Raw genomic sequence first — 25,110 nt, forward strand, 5'->3', positions numbered from 1 at the left:
CAAATTAAAAGGTGACATTATGTACTGTTGCCTCACATGAAACATTCAATCTGAGTATAGAGCCAAATTCAAAGAAAAAATTAGTAGGGTATTCAATGGACATTGACTTTCCTTTTTTTGGTAAGAGAGGAATGCTGGTTAAGACAGGAGGTGGAGGGGAGTGGACAGCAGTTAGACCAACGTGACAAAGTCCAGCCAAAAATCACAAGAACCTCAGAAGGAAAATAGTAGCAACTGCAGTCCCTTTAGTACTTGGCAAGATGGCGCCGACAGAGATGGTCACCTCGCTTCGAGTCCTTAGGAAATTATGCAGTAGTGTTTATGTATTATTTCCTACATTTTTAGCCCAGAAAATCTTACGTGTTATTACATACAGCCAGGATGAACTATTGGATATAAGAGCGACGTCAACTTACCAACATTACTCCCAGGAATACGACTTTCCCGGAGCAGATCCTTTTTTCGGACCTCCACTCTGGAAATTGGATCTAATCCCAGAGGGCGACCCAAAACAACATCGCCGCAGAAGTAGACGGAGCAGCCTCCTGGTCAGACTTTGAAAGCGTGCACACCACCCAACACTTCCGTATATTACTCGCCTATGTCCAGACTCCAGGCAACAAGGTGGACGAAATTAGGACAAGGGTTGCCTTCCAGAGAGACAGAGATTGTATCATTCTCCGTTTCATGGAAACATGGCTCTCTTTGAATGTTGTTGGAGTCAGTACAGCCACCGGGTTTCTTCCATGCGTCACGCCAACAGAAATAAACATCTTTCTGGTAAGAAGAAGGGCGGGGGTGTGTGCTTCATGATTAACGACTCATGGTGTAATCATAAACGGCCTTAATTTTGCTGGACCCCAGGAAGAGTAGCTGCTGCTTTGGCAGAAGCTAATGGGGATCCATAGTAAATACAAATAACATACAGGAACTAAAGAATCCCTGTCCACCACACCTATAATTCCTTACAAATCAAATGCCGACCATTTTATTGCCAAAGAGAATTAGTCAGTTATAATCCCAGCTGTGCATATCCCCCACTCAAGCAGATACCACAACGGCCCTCAAGGAACTTCACTGGAAAACATATATCCTGAGGCTGCATTTATTGTAGCTTGGGATTTTAACAAAGCAAATTTGAGAACAAGGCTACCTAAATTCTATCAACATAATGATTGCAGCACTCGTGTGGGCAGTACACTGGACCACCACTACCCTAACTTCCGCAATGCATACAAGGCCCTCCCCCGCTCTCCCTTCGGCAAATCCAACCACGACCCCATTTTGCTCCTGCCGTCCTATAGGCAGAAACTCAAACAGGATGTACCCATGCCTATAACCATTCAACGCAAACCACAGCATTTAACCATGGAAAGATGGCTGGGAATATGGCCAAATATCAACAGTGTAGTTATTCCCTCCGCAAGGCAATCAAACAAGTGCCACCGACACAGCCGGCTACCAAGGACTGCGGGCCTCCCCTCTCCTTCTCCGTGGCCGATGTGAGTAAGACATTTAAACGTGTTAACCCTGACAAGGCTGCCGGCCCATACGGCATCACTAGCCACGTCCTCAGAGTATGCACCGACCAGCTGGCTGGTGTGTTTATGGACATATTCAATCCCTCCCTATCCAAGTCTGCTGTCCCCACATGCTTCAAGATGGCCACCATTGTTCCTGTACCCAAGAAGGCAAAGGTAACTGAACTAAATGACTATCGCTTTGAGAGGCTAGTCAAGGATCATATCACCTTCAATTAACCGGCCACCCTAGACCCACTTCAATTTGCTTACTGCCCCAATAGGTCCACAGACGATGCAATCGCCATACCACAGCCCTATCCCATTTGGATAAGAGGAATACTCATGTTAGAATGCTGTTAATTGACTACAACTCAGCATTTAACACCATAGTACCCTCCAAGCTCATCATTAAGCTTGAGGCCCTGGGTCTCAACCCCACGCTGTGCAATTGGGTCCTTGACTTTCTGATGGGCAGCCCCCAGGTGGTTAAGGTAGGAAACAATATCTCCACTTCGCTGATCCTCAACACCGGGACCCCACAAGGGTGCGTGCTCAGGCCCAAGTGTACTCCCTGTTCACCAAATACTGCATGGCCATGCACGCCTTCAACTCAATCATCAAGTTTGCAGACGACACTACAGTAGTAAGCTTGACTACCATCAACAACGAGACAGCCTATAGGGAGGAGGTGAGGGCACACTGCGTGCGGTGTCAGGAAAACATCCTCTCACTAAACGGCAACAAAACAAAGGAGATGGCAGAGGAAGCACCTCACTATCCACAGTTCCTCAGCGTACACATTACAGACAAACAAATTGTCCACTCACAGACTGTGTTGAAGAAGGTGCAACAGCGCCTCTTCAACCTCAGAAGGCTGAAGAAATTTGGCTTGTCACCTAAAAACACGAAACTTTGACAGACGCACAATTGAGAACATCCTGTCGGGCTGTAGCACAGCCTGGTACGGCAACTGCACCTCCCTCAACTGCAAGGCTCTCCAGAGGTTGGTGCGGTCTGCACAACGCATCAGGAGGGGCAAACTACCTGCCTTCCAGGACACCTACAGCACCCGATGTGATAGGAAGGCCAAAAAGATCATCAAGGACAACAGCTACCTGAGCCACTCCCTGTTCACCCCGCTACCATCCAGAAGGCGAGGTCAGTACAGGTGCATCAAAGCTGGGACAGAGAGTCTGAAAAACAGCTTCCATCTCAAGGGCATCAGACTGTTAAAAAGTAATCACTAACTCAGAGGCTGCTGCCTACATAGACTCAAATCATTGGCCACTTTAATAAATTGATCACTAGTCATTTTAAATAATGCCACTTTAACAATGTATCTTACATTGCTCATCTGTATATGAGTATATACAGTATCTTATACCATCTATTACATCTTGCCTACGGCGCTCAGCCATCACTCATTCATATATTTATATGTACATATTCTTATTTCATCCCTTTAGATGTGTGTATTAGGTAGTTGTTGTGGAATTGTTAAGATGACTTGTTATTAATGCACTGTCGGAACTAGAAGCACAAGCATTTTGCTACACTCATTAACATCTGCTAACCATGTGTATGTGAACAATAACATTTTATTTTCAGAATTTGAGCGAGGGCCAATCTTGTGATTTTTGGCTGCCCATCGTGTCATGTTGGTTAAAGTGCTGTCTTGTCTACTACCCTCCTAAGATTGGAGACCCCGTCTGGCTCACCTCCTACCAAACTCACCTGTGCCGTTGAGAGTACTGTTCTTATTGGTGTAGAGTCTGATCATCTGACCAATGGTCCTCACATTATCCCTCAACATGATGCCCTGGGCCTGCACCATGAAGAAGTAGGTGTTGGCTGGAGAGAAGGATTGAGACAGGGAGAGCGGGAAGAGAGGGTGAGGAAAAGGAGGGAGAGAGACATAGGAAAGAGAGGTACAAAAGGAAAGAGAGTGCAATCACTTTAGTCTGACTGGTTCAATTACACCCCCCTCACGTACCAGTCCACAACAGTAAATTTGCTGACTGCTCATGTCGTCAGCGTAAAAGCTTTCCCTCCCCCAGTCTCTTGGCCATAAAGGAACAACCTCAGCTGACACCCAATGCCACTGTTTAACTCCATCCTAGCAGCTAACAGTGATGAGACACAGGGAGGCGAGATAAGCGGCAGGAAATCCCGGTCTCTGGCTACGTCCTAAATAGAGACCTATTCCTTATATAGCGCACCTCACCCTATAGGCCCCAGTCAAAAGTTGTGTCTATTCAGGACGCAGTCTCAGTCCCACTCCCAGCCTAGAGGCTGCTAGGGGCTCGAATTCATTTAACATTTACCACTACTGCAGCAAAACAGCCAGGGCACACACACACTTCATCAGCTAAGGTTACACACCTCATCAGTTTACACACTCACGCATCTCATCAACTCACACACCCATCTCATCAATGACGAACACAGGCACCAAATAAAATTACACAAACTCACCTACAGACACCACACACTCCCAGCCCCGCACACCATCTGATCTATCAACCATTACAGAGGACCGGTCAAGCACTTAGAGTCCATTACACTGAAACACCAACTAATGGGTCTGGGCGGTATACCGTATTTTCCAATATACCGGTACTGACGCACGGACCGGTATGAGTTTTTACTTTACTTTCTATAATGGTGTTTCAATGTTTGCTTTGTTAAATGTGATGTGCAACTCCGGCGTGTAGAATACCATTTTTTACCCCATTTTCTACTGAGTCATATGTCTCCCTATCCTCCTGCATGCTGCTAACCACACCAAGCCCTGACACTCAAGGAGATAGCAGTTGCTTGACAACTTGCCGTTCATTCTGAATGGTCAGATGGATGCAACAATGTTGGTGACATGCTGCTTCCACAAGTCTTACATAATTACACTATTCGTTTGTGTAACTACTGTCTGCTAGTTTTGTTTTTTTCTTAGCAATGTGTTGCTAAAATTACTTAGCCGCTAATGCTAATCGCTAGCTAGTTAGCTTGCTAAATGTACTAAGAGTCAGAGTAGCCGTAACTAGCTAGCTAAAACTGCCTGGTACCATTGCCTAGATAAGATACCGTTGCACAAACATGCTTATCAGAGAGGAATAGGCTAAGCATGATTATGTTGTTTAGCTAGCGAGCCAACAAAACTTGTGATCTAATATCTAATTAGGGTCCCCTGGAAACACTGACCAACACTTTGGTTCCTACTCTGTCAATAATTCCTCCCTGGCTTATTAATTCATTGTCATGTCAAACAACAATGTATTCTAGGTCCTGCCTACTATATAATTAGAATTGTTATATTTCCAAGATTCCAAAAGTTCACCAATTAATTAAACTAGGACTAGATTTGGCCCATATCATGACGCGTGGCAGTGTGGAAATAAGAAAATTATTTTTGTTGGGAGTATAAATGGAGAAGGCCCCCATTGAAATCACATAATGTGTGTGTTGCCACCCTTGGGTCATGAACTACTCAAGGCATATTTAGAAATTGTATTATTTAACAACTAAATAGTCATACTGTCAAATGTATTAAACAAATAAATAGTAATATGATATTTTGTCCATATTGTCCAGCTCTACCAACTAATACATTCACAGAAGCCTAGTTTTGAGAAGCCTTCTGAGGCTAAATAACCAGATTTCAACCAACATATCTGACTAGCCTGTATCCCAGCAACAGCATAAAGCAAATATCCCCTTGTTACTGTTAGAGACCGAATCAGATTTAACAAGAGAGTATTACAATAAAATTATTAGATTGGACAGGTAGGCCAATCTCAGAGTCTGAATCACCTAACATTTGCATATCAGGGTCAGTGCTGTGCCCTTTCACCACAACTTGGGTGGTACCACACTGCTTTTGCATTGCTTTACATAACAGTCCACTGTCACACAGACACACACTCCCGATGAGAAGGTGTGTGTGTGTCATCATACACCACGCTCTCTGTGCTGACCATATCTGACTAATAATGACTGACCAATTGACCATATAATCCAGCATTATCATCTTGTTAGCCTACATAGTGACACCGTCTCAGATACTGGACATACACATCTGATATTAAAAAACAGATACTCAGGAATAATATGGGATATTAAACAGAGGATAACCTATGGGACTTCCACAGGATATGAAAAAGAAAGCTGGTGTTCGACAGCTCAGGAGGATGAAAACGCATTCTCCAGACCTACTGAACTTCTCAGTTATTACTAGACCTATATTAAATGGTATTTTCCCATGTCTGTCTACTATACTACACATATAGCTGGCAGTGGTTTACCTTTTTGATATAAAAAATTAAACAATCTAGTCCTAATCTTTCTAGTACTGGTTGAAGGACATATATTTGAAATTTGTTTTTGTTCTCAGACAGTTGTGTCACATAGCTACGCTGTGGAGATGTGGAGGGCGAGATGCCTTGAGCGACAGGTAACTGCCAAAATAAGGGAAACACTTGAGTAAATGAGGGATACAAAGTATATTGAAAGCAGGTGCTTCACACAGGTGTGGTTCCTGAGTAAATTAACATCCCATCATGCTTAGGGTCATGTATAAAATGCTCGGCAGGCCATTATTTTGGTTATAGTGGCTATACCCCCATAGAATGACAATGCCCCCATCCACAGGGCACAAGTGGTCAATGAACGGTTTGATGAGCATAAAAACGATGTAAACCATATGCAATGGCCGTCTCAGTCCCCAGATATCAACCCAATTAAACTTATGGGAGAATCTGGAGCCGTCAACAAAAACACCAAATGATGGAATTTCTTGTGGAAGAATGGTGTCGGATCCCTCCAATAGAGATCCAGACATGTAGAATCTGCCATGTTGCATTGAAGCGGTTCTCGCTCGTGGGGCCCCAATACCCTATTCAGACATAACGTTGGTGTTTCCTTTATTTTGGTAGTTCTGTACCTGCCCGCGCCCAGAAGACCTGATCTGGCTGCTCAGCTCCCCGTTGACCACCTGAACCTCCCTCTGCTTAAGCCTTGTGCTTGACTGTCTCGCCATCTGTTAGAGGATCGCACTACTCAAAGATTCTTAAGTTCAAACCTATACTCATGTCGTTCATACTTTAATTTATGTTTGTTTTGCTTTTCAAGCACTTTAAAATGTGTTTATTTGTACATTGGGTATTCACCCCCTGGATTTTTTTCACATTTTGTTGTATTACAAAGTCAGATTGAAATAAGATAGATTGTCATTTTGTCATTGGTCTACACAAAATGCTCCATAATGTCAAAGTGAAATGAAAAGCCTACAAATGTTTACTAATAAATAAACCTTTTATAAAATAGTTGTTGCATAACTCTATGCATGAGGACTGTTTTGAACAATTTCAACAAACAAAACATCTTTACTGGAAGAACTGTGCAGATGCAAAGTCTGGTAACAGAATTATGGTAAAATAATTTGAGATCACATTTTCCAAAGAATATCTGCTCCGAATTAAGATTCAACGATATCTGAAGAAAGAATGTGGTGTCAGCCATGACGTGACACCTTGAGTAATATATATATATATATATATACACACACACACACAGTGCCTTGCGAAAGTATTCGGCCCCCTTGAACTTTGCGACCTTTTGCCACATTTCAGGCTTCAAACATAAAGATATAAAACTGTATTCTTTTGTGAAGAATCAACAACAAGTGGGACACAATCATGAAGTGGAGCGACATTTATTGGATATTTCAAACTTTTTTAACAAATCAAAAACTGAAAAATTGGGCGTGCAAAATTATTCAGCCCCTTTACTTTCAGTGCAGCAAACTCTCTCCAGAAGTTCAGTGAGGATCTCTGAATGATCCAATGTTGACCTAAATGACTAATGATGATAAATACAATCCACCTGTGTGTAATCAAGTCTCCGTATAAATGCACCTGCACTGTGATAGTCTCAGAGGAACAAGGAACACACCAGGCAGGTCCGAGATACTGTTGTGAAGAAGTTTAAAGCCGGATTTGGATACAAAAAGATTTCCCAAGCTTTAAACATCCCAAGGAGCACTGTGCAAGCGATAATATTCAAATGGAAGGAGTATCAGACCACTGCAGATCTACCAAGACCTGGCCGTCCCTCTAAACTTTCAGCTCATACAAGGAGAAGACTAATCAGAGATGCAGCCAAGAGGCCCATGATCACTCTGGATGAACTGCAGAGATCTACAGCTGAGGTGGGAGACTCTGTCCATAGGACAACAATCAGTCATATATTGCACAAATCTGGCCTTTATGGAAGAGTGGCAAGAAGAAAGCCATTTCTTAAAGATATCCATAAAAAGTGTCGTTTAAAGTTTGCCACAAGCCACCTGGGAGACACATCAAACATGTGGAAGAAGGTGCTCTGGTCAGATGAAACCAAAATTGAACTTTTTGGCAACAATGCAAAACGTTATGTTTGGCGTAAAAGCAACACAGCTCATCACCCTGAACACACCATCCCCACTGTCAAACATGGTGGTGGCAGCATCATGGTTTGGGCCTGCTTTTCATCAGCAGGGACAGGGAAGATGGTTAAAATTGATGGGAAGATGGATGGAGCCAAATATAGGACCATTCTGGAAGAAAACCTGATGGAGTCTGCAAAAGACCTGAGACTGGGATGGAGATTTGTCTTCCAACAAGACAATGATCCAAAACATAAAGCAAAATCTACAATGGAATGGTTCAAAAATAAACATATCCAGGTGTTAGAATGGCCAAGTCAAAGTCCAGACCTGAATCCAATCGAGAATCTGTGGAAAGAACTGAAAACTGCTGTTCACAAATGCTCTCCATCCAACCTCACTGAGCTCGAGCTGTTTTGCAAGGAGGAATGGGAAAACATTTTAGTCTCTCGATGTGCAAAACTGATAGAGACATACCCCAAGCCACTTACAGCTGTAATCGCATCAAAAGGTGGCGCTACAAAGTATTAACTTAAGGGGGCTGAATAATTTTGCACGCTCAATTTTTCAGTTTTTGATTTGTTAAAAAAGTTTGAAATATCCAATAAATGTCGTTCCACTTCATGATTGTGTCCCACTTGTTGTTGATTCACAAAAAAATACAGTTTTATATCTTTATGTTTGAAGCCTGAAATGTGGCAAAAGGTCGCAAAGTTCAAGGGGGCCGAATACTTTCGCAAGGCACTGTATATATATATATATATATATATATATTCTGGTTATTGAACTACAGTATATGAAGTGGACTTAGATACAGTAACATAATTATGGTTACGGAATAACATCATGGGTCCCTAATCAGTACTATAGAGAAAAGCATTATTATGGATATGAATAAAAATGTTCTTCATTGTGATGTATATTTCTACCTTTGTAACTATTCAGGATACAAGAGACCACATTTGGTTGGTCTGGACCAGACCAAATCTGAACCCAATCACAGACATCTATGTTTCACAAGTTTGAACAGAGTACAGCACAGTACAGTGCATTATACTGCACTCGTGTGCTTTACTCTACTGTTCTGTACTCTACTGTATTGTACTTTCCAAACAGACATCCATGATTGGTTCAGATTTGGTCCTGCCAGGGTGGAGTGACCAAATTTCAACATCCATGGACGTTGAGTCACTGGTTGCATCACTGCCTTGTATGGCAACTGCTCGGCCTCCGACCGCAAGGCACTACAGAGGGCAGTGTGAACCGCCCAGTACATTACTGGGGCCAAGCTTCCTGCCACACAGGACCTCTACACCAGGCGGTGTCAGAGGAAGGCTTTAAAAATGGTCAAAGCCTCCAGCTACCCTAGTTATAGACTGTTTCACTCTGCTACCACACGGCAAGCGGTACCGGAGCACCAAGTCTACGTCCAAGAGGCTTATAAACAGCTTCTTCCCCCAAGCCATAAGACTCCTAAACACCTAATCGAATGGCTACCCAGACTATTGCCCACACCCCCTCTTTTACACCACTGCTACTCTGTTATCATCATCTATGCAGTCACTTTAATAACTCTACCTACATGTACATGTTACCTCAGCTAACCGGTACCCCCCCCCCCCCCCCTGTATATAGTCTCACTATTGTTATTTTACTGCGGCTCTTTAATTACCTGTTACTTCTTTTTCTTATTCGTATGTTGTTGTTTTTTTTAATTAACTGCATTGTTGGTTAGGGGCTCGTAAGTAAGCATTTCACTGTAAGGTCTACACCGGTTGTATTCAGCGCATGTGACTAATAACATTTGATGTTGGTCAGTGCTCAGTGGGTGAGGATGCTTGTTACAGTAAATGGAAAAAGGATAGGTGGTACGCGTCATGGTAGGTGTTATTAAGAGACATTCGAGAGAGAGCGTCAGAGCGAGAGGAAGCCTGAGAGGTTGTCCAGACTATTTCAGTCTTGCTTTGACCACAAAAAGAGAAGAAAAAAACATTATGAGCTGAACATAAGTGTGCTAGTGGAAGGCAGGACAGTAGCAGGTGACCCAACTGTGTTTTGTCAGTACTTGGATTTCCCATTGTAGCTTAATTGCAGTTATTACATTACACATTTTTCCATAATTCAATTACGGTAACAGAATTACAGGTTTTAAATCACTTAAACAAACTTGATATCAGTAAAAACACTAAATTGGTAGGTCAACCTTTACTTGCTACTTCTGTGAACTTTCAGTATCGTCCCTCACGACGAAGAGAAGAGAAAATATCATAAAGATGTGGTCTTTTGGTAACGGAATTACAAGGCAATGTTATTTCAACTTAGAACGCAAATAAATGTCTGTTCCAGTACTCAAAACAACATTTTTAACCAGAGATGGAAAAAAAATGAAAATACAGTAAAACTACTTGGTAGATGTGCTTTGTGGCTTGTCCCGAAAAAGAAAAAAGAAAGTTTAGTTCCCATTGCATGTGCTTTTGCGGGGCACCACAAAAAAGAAACCAAGCATCACTTTTCCCTAAATTCCCTTCCTTCTCAATGCCACACTCACTAATATGTGTTTTGACCGCTCCCTCTACACACCCGTGCTGAGTGCACACACAAGCTCCTGTTAGACCTACAGAAATAACAGACTAGAAAAAACGGTGGGATACACAATTTACATTCCTTGCAAAATGACGAGTTTTATCACAAATTCAAAATGGACTGATTGAAGTAGGAAAATACATGTTCCAACAATGAGCTGCAGTTTTGGAATAATTGCGTCCAGTCTACTATTCGCCTAAGCTACTGTGAGAACTGCTAGTGCCGTTTAAAAGTGGTTAGACTAGGCTATCACTCCCTAAACAGAAAGGTTCCAAACTGAAAATATGAACACAAAAAAAAAAAAGTCTCAAAGTCAACAGTGAAGAGGCAACCCTTCTAGGCAGAGATCCTCTGTCCAGTGTCTGTTCTTCTGACACTCCTGTCTCAGCCTCCAGTATTTATGCTGCAGTAGTTTATGTGTCGGGGGGCTAGGGTCAGTTTGTTATATCTGGAGTACTTCTCCTGTCCTATTCGGTGTCCTGTGTGAATCTAAGTGTGCGTTCTCTAATTCTCTCCTCTCTTTCTTTCTCTCTCTCTGAGGACCTGAGCCCTAGGACCATGCCCCAGGATTACCTGACATGACTCCTTGCTGTCCCCAGTCCACCTGGCCGTGCTGCTGCTCCAGTTTCAACTGTTCTGCCTTATTATTATACGACCATGCTGGACCTGAGCCCTAGGACCATGCCCCAGGACTACCTGACATGATGACTCTTTGCTGTCCCCAGTCCATCTGACCGTGCTGCTGCTCCAGTTTCAACTGTTCTGCCTTATTATTATTATACGACCATGCTGGTCATTTATGAACATCTTGGCCATGTTCTGTTATAATCTCCACCCGGCACAGCCAGAAGAGGACTGGCCACCCCACATAGCCTGGTTCCTCTCTAGGTTTCTTCCTAGGTTTTGGCCTTTCTAGTGAGTTTTTCCTAGCCACCGTGCTTCTACACCTGCATTGCTTGCTGTTTGGGGTTTTAGGCTGGGTTTCTGTACAGCACTTTGAGATATCAGCTGATGTACGAAGGGCTATATAAATACATTTGATTTGATTTGATTATTTTGCCCAGCTTAATGTTTTCTTTTTATTGGACAGTCCGAGATATGGCTTTTTCTTTTAAACTCCGCCTAGAAGGCCAGCAGCCCGGAGTCGCCTTTTCACTGTTGACGTTGAGACTGGTGTTTTACGGGTACTATTTAAGGAAGCTGCCAGTTGAAGACTCAAAATAGACACTAATGTACTTGTCCTCTTGCTCAGGTGTGTACCGGGGCCTCCCGATCTTTCTATTCTGGTTAGAGCCAGTACGCGCTGTTCTGTAAAGGAAGTAGTACACCGTGTTGTACGAGATCTTCAGTTTCTTGGCAATTTCATGCATGGTATAGCCTTCATTTCTCAAAACAAGAATAGACTGACGAGTTTCAGAAGAAAGTGCTTTGTTTCTGGCCACGTTTCTTTTTTTTGCTAAGATAGAGATACATATACAGTTGAAGTCGGAAGTTTACATAGGTTGGAGTCAGTAAAACTCATTTTTCAACCACAACAAATGTATTGTTAAACTCACAGACATGATTCAAACAGTTTTAGAAACTTCAGAGTGTTTTCTATCCACATCTACTAATAATATGCATATCTTATATTATTGGCATGAGTAGCAGGAAGTTGAAATTGGGCACGCTATTTATACAGAATTGAAAATACTGCCCCCTATACCTTAAGTTAAAATCAATCCTTCGGTTGTTTTTGTCATAAATAATCAATAATATTTCAACCGGACAAAAGCTTTGTCAATAGGAAAGGAGAAACAAGAAACGTGTGTTCACCATCAGGGCGCATGGCTGATAAATGGACATTTCCACTGGCCACTGATTGAAAGCGGTGCATCTCCCTCATTTTTCAGAGTAAAAGCCTGAAACAATGCCTAAAGACTGGTCACATCTTGAGGAAGGCACAGAGCTCGTGAACTGGGTCCTAAGTCCTAAGTCTTTGTATGGTGGATGGGCTTTCAATGGAAAAACAGCCTTTCAAAATAATAGTACTTCCTGGTTGGATTTTCACCTGCCATATCAGTTCTGTTATACTATATATACATATTCTATCTTCTGGGACTGAGTAGCAGGCAGTTTAATTTGGGCACGCTTTTCATCCAAAAATCTGAATGCTGCCCCCTACCCTAGTGAAGTTAAGGACAGCAAAGTCAAGGTATTGGAGTGGCCATCACAAAGCCCTTACCTCAATCCCATAGAAAATATGTGGGCAGAACTGAAAAAGCATGTGCGAGCAAGGAGGCCTACAATCCTGACTCAGTTACATCAGCTCTATCAGGAGGAATGGGCCAAAATTCACCAAAGTTAAAGGCAATGCTATCAAATACTAATTGAGTGTATGTAAACTTCTGACCCACTGGGAATGTGATGAAAGAAAGAAATAATTCTCTACTATTATTCTGATATTTCACATTCTTAAAATAAAGTGATGATCCTAACTGACCTAAGACAGGGAATTTTTACTAGGATTAAATGTAAGGAATTGTGAAACTGAGTTTAAAGGTATTTAGCTAAGGTATATGTAAACTTCCGCCTTCAACTGTATACACACACACACACGTGTAATTAAGTCTCATTAAAGTGTGGATTTTCAGGCACATTCTTCATGTCAGCATCGGCTATAACCTACACCTCGACATGTAGGCCAATTATTTATGTACATTCACATATACTTGTGTTTTCCCTTAAGAGAATTGCTTGTTTTCGGTTTTCAAATCCATTTAAAAATGGCCTATTTTGGTTAATGGACTTAGTGCACAAGCAAGATGGCCTTGGTGCCCTGGCAGATTGGGCAGTTCTAAAAAGGCCAAGCCCTCAAATCACAAAATTCCAGGCCTGGCTGCAACAGAGGTCACTGTACAGGGAAAGTTCAAGGGGCTGCGCTTTGCGGCCAGGCTGGGGACATTTCGGAGAAGCCCCAGAGCCATGTTTTCTTTGGAGGGGTGGATTGTGGATTTTGCTCAATTGGAAAGTTTATTCTGTGATCTTAGGATCAATGTTGTCACAGTTGCTTCTTGTTGGTGATGCAGCTGCTAACCTTAGCTTGCTATATAGCTAGCTATCCCTCTTCCTTTCTGAATTAATGTGGCAATTTCTTTCTAGCTAGCAAAGTAAGTAAACTAGATTGATTTTGTTTGTGTATGTTGATAGCATACAGTACCTTCAGAAAGTAGTCACACTTTTCCACATTGCGTTGTGTTTCAGCTTGCATTTTAAAAAATGGATTCAATTGAGATGTTGTGGTCTCCACACAATAGCCCACAATGTCAAAGTGGTATTTTGAATTTGACTAATCAATTAAAAAGCTGAACTATCTTGAATGTGTAAGTATTCAACCCCATGGGTATTGCAAGCCTAAATAAGTTCAGGAGTAAAAAATGTGCTTACCAAGTCACATAAGTTGCATGGACTCACTGTGTGCAACAATAGCCTTAAACATGATTTTTGAATGACTACCTCATTTCTGTACCGTACACATACAGAAAATTGTAAGGCCCTTTTAGTCAAGCACTGAATTTAAAACACAGATTCGACCACAAAAACCAGGGAAGTTTTCTATTGCCTCGCAAAGAAGGCAATCTATTGGTAGAGCGGTAAAAAAATGAAGTCTTTGAGGGTGGAGAAGTTATTCATTACACGTGGATGGTGTATGAATACCTAAATGAAAAGAAGCAAGCCTGACCAGAACACATTCATCCTGTTTGCAATGAGGCGCTAAAGTGAAACTGCTAAAAATGTGACCAATAAAAATTACAAAAAAATGGTGTCATGTCCTGAACTCAAAGCATTATGTTTGAGGCTAATCCAACCACACATCACTGAGTACCACTTCATATTTTCAAGCACGGTGGTGGCTGAATCATGTTATGGTTATGCTGGTCATAGGCAAGGACTAGGGAGTTTCTTTTGTATATAAAATATATATATAGAATGGGGCTAAGCACAGGCAAAATTCTAGAGGAAAACCTGGTCCAGTCTGCTTTCCGACAGACAATGGGAGACCAATTCACTTTTCAGCGGGACAATAACCTAAAACATATGGCCAAATATACACTGGAGTTGCTAACCAAGATGACATTGAATATTCCTGAGTGGTCTAGTAAATTTAGACTTAAAATCTACTTGAAAATCTATGGCAAGACTTGAAAATGGCTGTCTAGCAATGATCAACAACCAACTTGACAGAGCTTGAAGAATGTTGAAAAGAATAAATGGAAAAAAACTGGGAGTGGCTGAGTTGGAAGGTAGGCCTTGAAATACATCCACAGGTACACCTCCAATTGATAAATGTCAATTAGCCTATCAGAAGCTTCTAAAGCCATGACATCATTTTCTGGAATTTTCCAAGCTGTTTAAAGGCACAGTCAACTTAGTGTATGTAAACTTCTGACCCACACGAATTGTGACAATGATTTAGAAGTAAAATAATCTGTAAACAATTGTTGGAAAAATTACTTGTGTCATGCAAAGTAGATGTCCTAACCAACTTGCCAAAACGATAGTTTGATAAGAAATTTGCGGAGTGGTTGAAAAATGAGTATTAATGACTAACATAAGTGTATGTAAACTTCAGACTTCAACTGTATATCCGTACCTGTTGGATATATAAAAGTGTACAAGAGATCATACAAAAGATTTTGCTGCGACTCTTATGTGGATGATGTAAAAAATATTTGTTGGTCTGATGTGATTAATGAGGAGCATCCAAAAGCTGCACATGTTGAATTTATGAAATTGCTTCTTCCAATTATTAATAAACATGCACCTGTTAAGAAACTGATTGTTGGAACTTAAGGCTCCATGGATTTATGAGGAACTGAAAAACTGTATGGTTGAAAGAGATGGGGCAAAATGATTGGCTAATAAGCCTGGCTGTACGTCTGACTGGCTTAATGCAAATTGAGAAATTATATTACTAAATGCCACAAAAAGAAGAAACTTTATTATGAAGCCAAGATCAATGATATCAAGAATAATGGAGAAAAAAAAAACGTAGTTTAAATTAAAATTATGGGCAGAAAGACTCCATCCATCGAATCAGATGGATTATTCATCACGAAACCATTTGATGTTGCCAATTATTTTAATGATTATTTCAGTGGCAAAGTGGGCAAACGTAGGCAGGAAATGCCCATGACAAACAGTGAGCATTTATAGCATGCATTAAAAAAAACTAATATTGGAAGCAGTGCAAGTTTGAATTTTGTAAAGTTAATGTGGGAGAGGTGGAACAATTATTGTTAACAATCAATAATGACAAACCTCCTGGCATTGATACCTTAGAAGGAAAGCTACTGAGGATGGTGGCTGACTCTACAGCCACTCCCATCTGTCATATTTTTCATCTGAGCCTAGAGAAAAGTCTTTGTCCTCAGGCCTGGAGGGAAGCCAAAGTAATGATGCTACCTAAGAGTGGTAAAGCGGCCTTTACTGGTTCTAACAGCAGACCTTAAAGCTTGCAGCCAACTCTTAGCAAACCGTTGGGAAAATGTGTTTGACCAAATAAAATGTTATTTCTCTGTAACCAAATTAACAACATACTTTCAGCGTGCTTTTCGAGAAGGGCACTCAACATGTACTGCACAAACACAAATGACTAATGATTGGTTGAAATAAATTGATTGTAAGAAGATTGTGGGAGCTGTACTGTTAGATTTCAGTGCAGCCTTTGATATTATTGACCATAAACTGCTGTTGAAAAAAAAGTGTTATGGCTTTTCAACCTCTACCATATCGTCGATTCAGAGCTATCCATCTAATAGAACTCAAAAGGGTTTTCTTTAATGGAAGCGTCTCTAATGTCAAACATGTAAAGTGTGGTGTACCGGAGGGCAGCTCTCTAGGCCCTCTTTTCTATTTTTACCAACGACCTGCCACTGGCATTAAACAAAGCATGATTATTGTCCATTCGTGTGGTCCAGTGCTGCAAGGAACGACCTAGTTAAGCTGCAGCGGGCCCAGAACAGAGTAGCACGTTTTGCTTTTCATTGTAATCAGAGGGCTGATATTAATACGATGCATACCAGTCTCTCCTGGCTAAGAGTTGAGGAGAGACTGACTGCAAGAAACATTAATTTGTTGAAAATCCCAAATCTTTTGCATAGTCAACTTACACACAGCTCTGACACAGACACTTAACCCACCAGACATGCCACCAGGGGTCTTTTCATAGTCCCCAAGTCCAGAACAAATTCAAGAAAAACGTACAGCGTTATATAGAGCCCTTATTGCATGGAACTTCCATCTCATATTGCTCAAATAAACAGAAAACCTGGATTCAAAAAACAGAGAAAGCAACACCTCGCGGCACAACGCCTCTTCCCTATTTGACCTAGATAGTTTGCGTGTATGCGTTGGTATGTAGGCTACGTGTGCCTTTTTAAAAATGAATGTAGTTCTGTTCTTGAGCTGTTCTTGTCTAATGATATTCTGTATTAATGCCATTCTGTATTATTTTTCATGTTTTGTGTGGACTCCAGGAAGAGTAACTGCTGCTTTACCAACAGCTAATGGGGATCCTAATAAAATACCAGCAAAACAATCCAAACCTATTTATTTCACTTACTTGCTGTTTCGTTGTTAATTTGTTACGTCGTTTCATTCTCAACCAGGATTTCATCACACCTGTCAAGCAGTGAAGTTTCAGTCTGTCAGTGGCCTCTCTTCCTCGGTGAGCACTGTGTCCATTTCCATCTTGTCCAGCTGTGTATGTAACATTTCACGTAAACCCTGTTTCTTGTCTGCATCGAAGTAGCGGTCCTTGTACCTAGCATCGAGCACAGTAAAGAGGCTCAGAGAGAACACCACCGAATCACTTGTTCACAGCATCGAGTACATTTCTAAGTTTCGGCAGTTTTGTTGAGCAGGCGTTTCAATGCATTGACAAACGGAATCAAGCCTGCTGCAGATGCAGTTGATTAGCTTATTTCTCAAGTCAGTTGTTCGAATGGCGCTAGGAGTGTGTTCCTGTCTCCAAGTTTCAAACATGCTCTCAAATGCCATTGAAATGGCAGCAGCGGTATGAGAACCAGCCCATTCTTGAGCATGCAATATGGCTTTCCTCAGTACATAGTCCTTGTCACTCACTGTGCCATCATACTCAGAATGCTCATGGGGCTGATGTCGCTGGTCCAAATGTCAGTTGTGACGCCCATAGCATAATGAACTCCATTATCTTGGCGTTAATGGGTTTCGCATTTGAGTTGTCTTGCTGAAATGTTCTTACTCTTTCAAATGACTGCTCAACTTGTTTAGTTGTTTGAAGAGTGCGCTTAGTAATTCTGCTTTTGTTCTGGGTAGCGCTGTATTTATAGTGGCGTCATCACTTACGTTATATACAGTGGGGCAAAATACTATTTAGTCAGCCACCAATTGTGCAAGTTCTCCCACTTAAAAAGATGAGAGAGGCCTGTAATTTTCATCATAGGTACACTTCAACTATGACAGACAAAATTAAGAAAAATAATTCTACAATGTGATTTTTCAGGATTTTTTAATGAATTTATTTGCAAATTATGGTGACCTGGACTAAAGCATCCGCCAACTCCTGGACAGTCTGTGGTGCAACGTGGCGTTGGTGGATGGAGCGAGACATGATGTCCCAGATGTGCCCAATTGGATTCAGGTCTGGGGAACGGGCGGGCCAGTCCATAGCATCAATGCCTTCCTCTTGCAAGAACTGCTGACACACTCCAGTCACATGAGGTCTAGCATTGTCTTGCATTAGGAGGAACCCAGGGCCAACCGCACCAGCATATGCTCTCACAAGGGGTCTGAGGATCTCATCTCGGTAACTAACGGCAGTCAGGCTGCCTCTGGCGAGCACATGGGGGGCTGTGCGGACAAAGAAATGCCACCCCACACCATGACTGACCCACCGCCAAAACTGTCATGCTGGAGGATGTTGCAGGCAGCAGAACGTTCTCCACGGCGTCTCCAGACTCTGTCATGTCTGTCATGTGCTCAGTGTGAACCTGCTTTCATCTGTGAAGAGCACAGGGCGCCAGTGGTGTTCTCTGGCCAAACGTCCTGCACGGTGTTGGACTGTAAGCACAACACCCTCCTGTGGACGTCAGGCCCTCATACCACCCTCATGGAGTCTGTTTCTGACCGTTTGAGCAGACACATGCACATTTGTGGCCTGCTGGAGGTCATTTTGCAGGGCTCTGGCAGTGCTCCTCCTGCTTCTCCTTGCACAAAGGCGGAGGTAGCGGTCCTGCTGCTGGGTTGTTGCCCTCCTACGGCCTCCTCCACATCTCCTGATGTACTGGCCTGTCTCCTGGTAGCGCCTCCATGCTCTGGACACTACGCTGACAGACACAGCAAACCTTCTTGCCACATCTCGCATTGATGTTCCATCCTGGATGAGCTGCACTACCTGAGCCACTTGTGTGGGTTGTAGACTCCGTCTCATGCTACCACTAGAGTGAAAGCACCGCCAGCATTCAAACATGACCAAAACATCAGCCAGGAAGCATAGGAACTGAGAAGTGGTCTGTGGTCACCACCTGCAGAACCACTCCTTTATTGGGGGTGTCTTGCTAATTGCCTATAATTTTCACCTGTTGTCTATTCCATTTGCACAACAGCATGTGAAATGTATTGCCAATCAGTGTTGCTTCCTAAGTGGACAGTTTGATTTCCCAGAAGTGTGATTGACTTGGAGTTACATTGTGTTGTTTAAGTGTTCCCTTTATTTTTTTGAGCAGTGTATATTAGTTAATACACAGCACCAACTACATAAATACACTACAAGACCAAAAGTATGTGGACACGTGTTTGCCGAACATCTCATAATTTTTTAAAATAATGGCCATTAATATGGAGTTGGTCCCCACTTTGGTGCTATAACAGTGACTACTCTTCTGGGAGGCTTTCCACTGGATGTTGGAACATTGCTGCAGGGACTTCCTTCCATTCAGCCACAACAGCATTAGTGTGGTCATGCAATTAGGCCTGGCTCGCAGTCGGCTTTCCAATTCATCCCAAGGTGTTCGATTGGGTTGAGGTCAGGGCTTTGTGCAGGCCAGGCAAGTTCTTCCACACAGATCTAGACAAACCATTTCTGTATGGACCTCACACAGGGGTATCATCATGCAGAAACAGGAAAGGGCTTTCTGCAAACTGTTGCCACAAAAGTTGGAAGCACAGAATCGTTTAAAATGACATTGTATGCTGTAGCGTTAAGATTTCCCTACACTGGAACTAAAGGGCCTAGCCCGAACCATGAAAAACAGCTCCAGACTTTTATTCCTCCACTAAACTTCACAGTTGACACGATGCATTCAGACAGGTAGCATTCTCCTGGCATCCTCCAAACCCAGATTCGTCCGTCGGACTGCCAAATTGTGAAGCGTGACTCATCACTCTAGAGAAATTGTTTCCAATGGCAGCGAGCTTTACACCACTCCAGCCAACGCTTGGCATTGTGTATGGTGATCTTAGGCTTGTGTGCAGCTACTCGGCCATCGAAACCCATTTCTTGAAGATCCCAATTAACAGGCAGAAATGTGACGAACTGACTTGTTGGAAAGGAGGCATCCTATGACGGTGTCACGTTGAAAGTCACTGAGCTCTTCAGTAAGGCCTCTCTCTACTGCAAATCTTTGTCGATGGAGATTGCATGGTGGTGTGTTCGATTTCATACATCTGTCAGCAATGGAAGTGGCTCAAATAGCCCAATCCACTAATTTACAGGGGCGTCCACATACTATTGTATATACAGTAGTCGATTGTTTGGTCGTTAGGCATTTGGTCAACCTAGTTTGTTTTGGAGCAGTGGAAAATATATAAAAATGATTTATGGCACACGAGACACTTGTCTGATTCACACCTGTCTGAGTGGACTAATCCATTGCAGAGGCCGTGGGGATGTTAACACCAGTATTACCAGCAGTACATTTACTGTTGGTAAACATGATTTCTAATATACAATGTCTGTTTGGTAACGGTAATTTCTGTTAATGCATTCAATAAATTATTATTACAGTCTTACCGTTATTATTGTAGGACATTGGCTGAACAGCACAAACAAATCTGGGACCAGGATAGTCGCCTGGCTGTCTTGTGTTGTCCTGTTCAAAATAATGCTGCAGAATATTGTATATTATATCAGCACTAGTGGCAGTTGGTGGGAGGAGCTATCGGAGGACTTCCTCATTGTAATGGCTGGACAAAAATGTATGGAACCGAGTGAAACATGTGGTTTACATGTTTTTGATGAGTTTGACAGTTCCACTGATTCTATTCCAGCCATTACAATGAGCCCATCCTCCTATAACTCCTCCCACCAGCCTCCTTTGAACAGCACTATGTCCATAGCATGATCCTTATGATCTAGCAGTAGCCAAAACACTGTACCATTCGCAGTGACAGCGTTGTAACTACAGATATAAGCCTAACAGCTGGTTAACCATGTGTAAATAAAAGCTAACACCCTTTTCCTGTGTTGCTTCAGACAAAAGGCCCAATTAATTTTAGCTGCTGATATGCTGTAGGGATTTTACCCCTGGGACCACTAATATGCTCAGCAAAGAAACAAACTGTTTCAAGACACGACTTACTTGGCAAATATGCCAGCTTTTCCCATCTTACTAAACATTGGCTGATTGAATTAATGGCATAAACATGGATCTTAATCTAGGTTACCTTGCTCACTCGGTTAATGTGAATATACATATAGGCCTATCAGATGTACACTACCTAGCTACTAAACCACACAACTGGATGGTTATCAGTGTTGATTATGTGGCTCTACTTGCTGGCTCTGTCAGCAACTCCATATCCCTTCCCACCATGGCATGGTTCAACAGCATGGCAGATATTCATACGAGATTGCTGCTTGTGTAAAGTTACTAAATTAGACCTAGTGAATAATCAGTTAAATCCTTTCCTTTCTGAAATCTGTGTAAGAAAATGAATAACTCAATTAGTTAAACTAGCTTGTTTACTACATTAGTAGATGGCTTGTTTCTGAGCAAGGACACACTTTGTAGAAGAGAGCGCATGATTGTTCAATGTTGACTAACGTTACAGCAACCAGATGGCAGCTCAATATAACATCATGTTTTTTTAAATAAAAACAAACATGATATCACCTTTATTTAACCAGGTAGGCTAGTTGAGAACAAGTTCTCATTTACAACTGCAACCTGGCCAAGATAAAGCAAAGCAGTGCGACAAACACAGAGTTAGACATGGAATAAACAAGGGTACAGTCAATAACACAATAGAGAAGGAAAAAAAAAGTATATACACATTGTGTGCAAATGGCATGAGGAGGCAATAAATAAGGCAATAAATAGGCCATAGTAGCAAGTACTTACAATGTAGCAAATTAACACTGGAGTGATAGATGTGCAGATGATGTGCAAGTAGAAATACTGGATTGCAAAAGAGCAGAAAAGTAAATAAAACAATATGGGGCTGAGGTAGTAATATTGGATGGGCTATTTACAGATGGGCTATGTACAGCTGCAGCGATCGGTTAGATGCTCGGTTAGCATATGTTTAAAGTTAGTGAGGGAAATACAAGTCTCCAGCTTCAGCGATTTTTGCAATTCGTTCCAGTCATTGGCAGCAGAGAACTGGAAGGAAAGGCGGCCAAAGTAGGTAATTTATCATGCAATCATCCAAATGATTATCTAGCTATATATCGAGATGATAAATAATCGGTTCACTAGTTAAGCCTAATAAATTGTAAACTGATCCCTGGACGATTAGCTAGCTTATCTAACTAGCCAGCAGATCCGACCGGCTTCCTTACAGCTTAACTAGGGTCGGACAACATTCCGGTGTATATTAAGACACCGGGGACACGACGCGAGATATGGCTTGTAGAACAAACCTATCTTCAACCCAGGGATGAGAAATACGTTGTACTCCGAATTGTCCCATTATCACAACTGTTACACCACGAAGACTGAAAGACTGCTAGTTAAATTAGTCGTTCAATCTAATCAGTGTGACAGTTGATGTAATGGGACAGTTCGGAGTACAAGGCATTTCTCATCCCTGGATTGAGGTACGTTTTCCGAGCCATATCTCCCGCCGGCTCCGCTGTGTCTTAATATACACAGGAATACTGCTGTAGGCATGCGGATCTGATGGCTAGCTATCCAGCTAACTAACGTTAGTTAAATAGCTATCGTTAAATGGCTAACCTAACTAGGCTAGCAGGAAGCTACAGTAGTATTAACTGGCAGAAAGCATCCCCACAGTTTCACTGTACTGTCTATGGCATCCCTGTTGATGTCAATGTAGCTTGCTTGGCACAAGCTTGGATAACAACACAAAATGAGGTGTTTATGTTAAGATAATAAACTCACCTATTCCAGGAGCCACATATATGAAGTAGAGACCAGTCGTAGACATGGAGAAGAAAAAAATGAAGGCCAAAAATGAGCGGTTCGACACCCGCAGCAGCCGCTTCCAATTCACCATATTTGCTTCGAATTTACCGATAATCCCATAAAAATTTACCGTTTAGATAAAAATAAAATGATATGCTAAAAGTAGATGATATGATCATCCAAAATCAATGCAACGACACAACACGCATCATTTGAGTCGGGGATGCAGCGAAAAAGGCTAATGCTAGAAAGTCATGAAATCCCGTATGGGCGGCTTTCCCCAGTCAAGAAATTTCCAGATAGAAAAAAGCAGGCCTGCAATCAGGCACTGTCAAGCTTCAACGAAACCATCGATCGGGCATACTGAAACCGTTAACTACTGTAGTTACTGACATGAGTAGACAAATAATACTGGCTAATTTCTTAAGAATACTCGTGATACTGATCCATGTTTAGCTTGCTAGTTAGATATGTATTTTCTCGCCCGGCGACGAAGGTTTTAAAAAAGACCATGGGAACCGAACGGGTCTGCACCGCTGCCTCCTCTCATACAAACCTCAACGATGTTTCTAACACACTCACACTTGGCTACCTACTTCACTAAATCGCTGAACGGAATCCAATAACGGCGAGCGGTTTAGCAGGTATATCGGGCGATTCTCATTGCACCAAATATACATTTGTGCGGGGATTTTAGAGTGATCACATAAATAAATTTGGATTCGTTCAATTTCATTTCTGCTGGAGCTGCAGACATGGTTTCCGGTGGGTGTAAGTAGTCTCTTTCCGTCCGCCCAACCCCCTTATATTTTGTCGCCATGGACACCGTGGGGCTGCAGTAAGGGCCTTTGGGTTCATGGGGTCGCTGCTTCTCTCAAATCATTTCTTATGTGTGTGTCTGAAAGTAGGTGGGTCAACAGAAGTGGGAGGATCAACAGCGATAGGTGTTACACCAGCGCTCTGTAATTGGTTAGACGGTTTTGATTGTTGTTTTTAATTTCTTATCACGTTTTTGTTGTTAAATTCCCTACTGTGTGAAATAAGACAGTGCTACAAGCACTAGCTCAGGTCTTGATAGAGAATCACACTGTGCCATTTGAATGTTAACAAAACACACAAACAACTCACTTATAGCCTAAATATGAAAGTAAAGTCATTTCGACCTACCTAATAGTCTACCACATTTTTTTTATTACCAATGAATCATCATTATTAGACCTATAACCAATGTTAACACTAAGCTCCAGGGTGCGATGCCCCCACAGGACTGCGGCACAGAAGAAATATCAGTGTGCAGACAAGCACGAGATTGGACCTCACTCAACTATCTTGAGTTTTCCCCATTAGTTAACACTATCAATGTTTACATTTATTGTGAGAGTTGTGATCAAATCAACACCATATTAGCCACTTTAAATGCAACATACTGAAACAAAACTAACCATGCAAGACCTAGTATGCAAAACTAACCATGCAAGAGATTTTGTTGTATTTTTTTATTTATTTAACTAGGCAAGTCAGTTAAGGACAAATTCTTATTTACAATGACGGTCTACTCCAGCCAAACGATGCTGGGCCAATTGTGCACCACCCTATGGGACCATGCACTATAGCAACACCTCCTGCACTGAGATGCAGTGCCTTAGACCTCTGCGCCACGAGGGAGAACACATCAGACTAGTATTCTATTGCATTGACAGGCACCGCTCAGGCCCATACTCCACACAGACCTGTGCAGCATAACCAATCAGAGCTGCAGTAGGCCTATATGCAAATATACCATTGCCATATAAAGATCTGTGCCATTCACTTTGAACTGGCCTGTTTTTACAGCATGAGCAGTCCTGACTAGAGGCACTTGTTTTGAGATCAAACCTGGAGCTACATGTAGTGAGTTGTGCACATTTTTACATTTGTTTTGCTAGATAGTGAGTTGTTAGCCCAGTTATAGATCATTTGTGGAGGAGTGATTGAGTGATTGCTTCCTACAAAATGTGTGCATTTCCAGACATCTTTGAAAAGCGAGTCAGGTAAAATAGATTATTTTTTTGTCCAAAAGGGGCTGTTGTATTTTGAATCATCTAAGTAGCCAATAGGCAGAGGGTAGCATCATTTGTCTGATTCTCTGTAATAAATGGTATGGGAATAATATTGCATTTTATTTTATGAAGTGGTTTCTTGCATCAAATAACAACATTTT

General features: G+C 42.0%; 1 protein-coding gene across 1 annotated transcript in view; it reads right to left on the reverse strand.

Annotated features, from left to right (window-relative positions):
• Positions 1–23,692, reverse strand: part of LOC109898085 (beta-1,4-galactosyltransferase 6) — a 48,972-nt gene extending 25,280 nt beyond the window's left edge. The window contains exons 1-2 of the mRNA XM_020492867.2: positions 22,887–23,692; positions 3,258–3,374 (exon numbers count right to left, since the gene is read on the reverse strand). Of these exons, the coding sequence (XP_020348456.1) occupies positions 3,258–3,374; positions 22,887–23,001 (232 nt within the window). The 5' untranslated portion in view covers positions 23,002–23,692. The remainder of the gene's footprint in view (positions 1–3,257; positions 3,375–22,886) is intronic.
• Positions 23,693–25,110: the final 1,418 nt, after the last annotated feature.

This window comes from Oncorhynchus kisutch, linkage group LG10, assembly GCF_002021735.2.
Source record: "Oncorhynchus kisutch isolate 150728-3 linkage group LG10, Okis_V2, whole genome shotgun sequence".
NCBI lineage: Eukaryota > Metazoa > Chordata > Actinopteri > Salmoniformes > Salmonidae > Oncorhynchus > Oncorhynchus kisutch.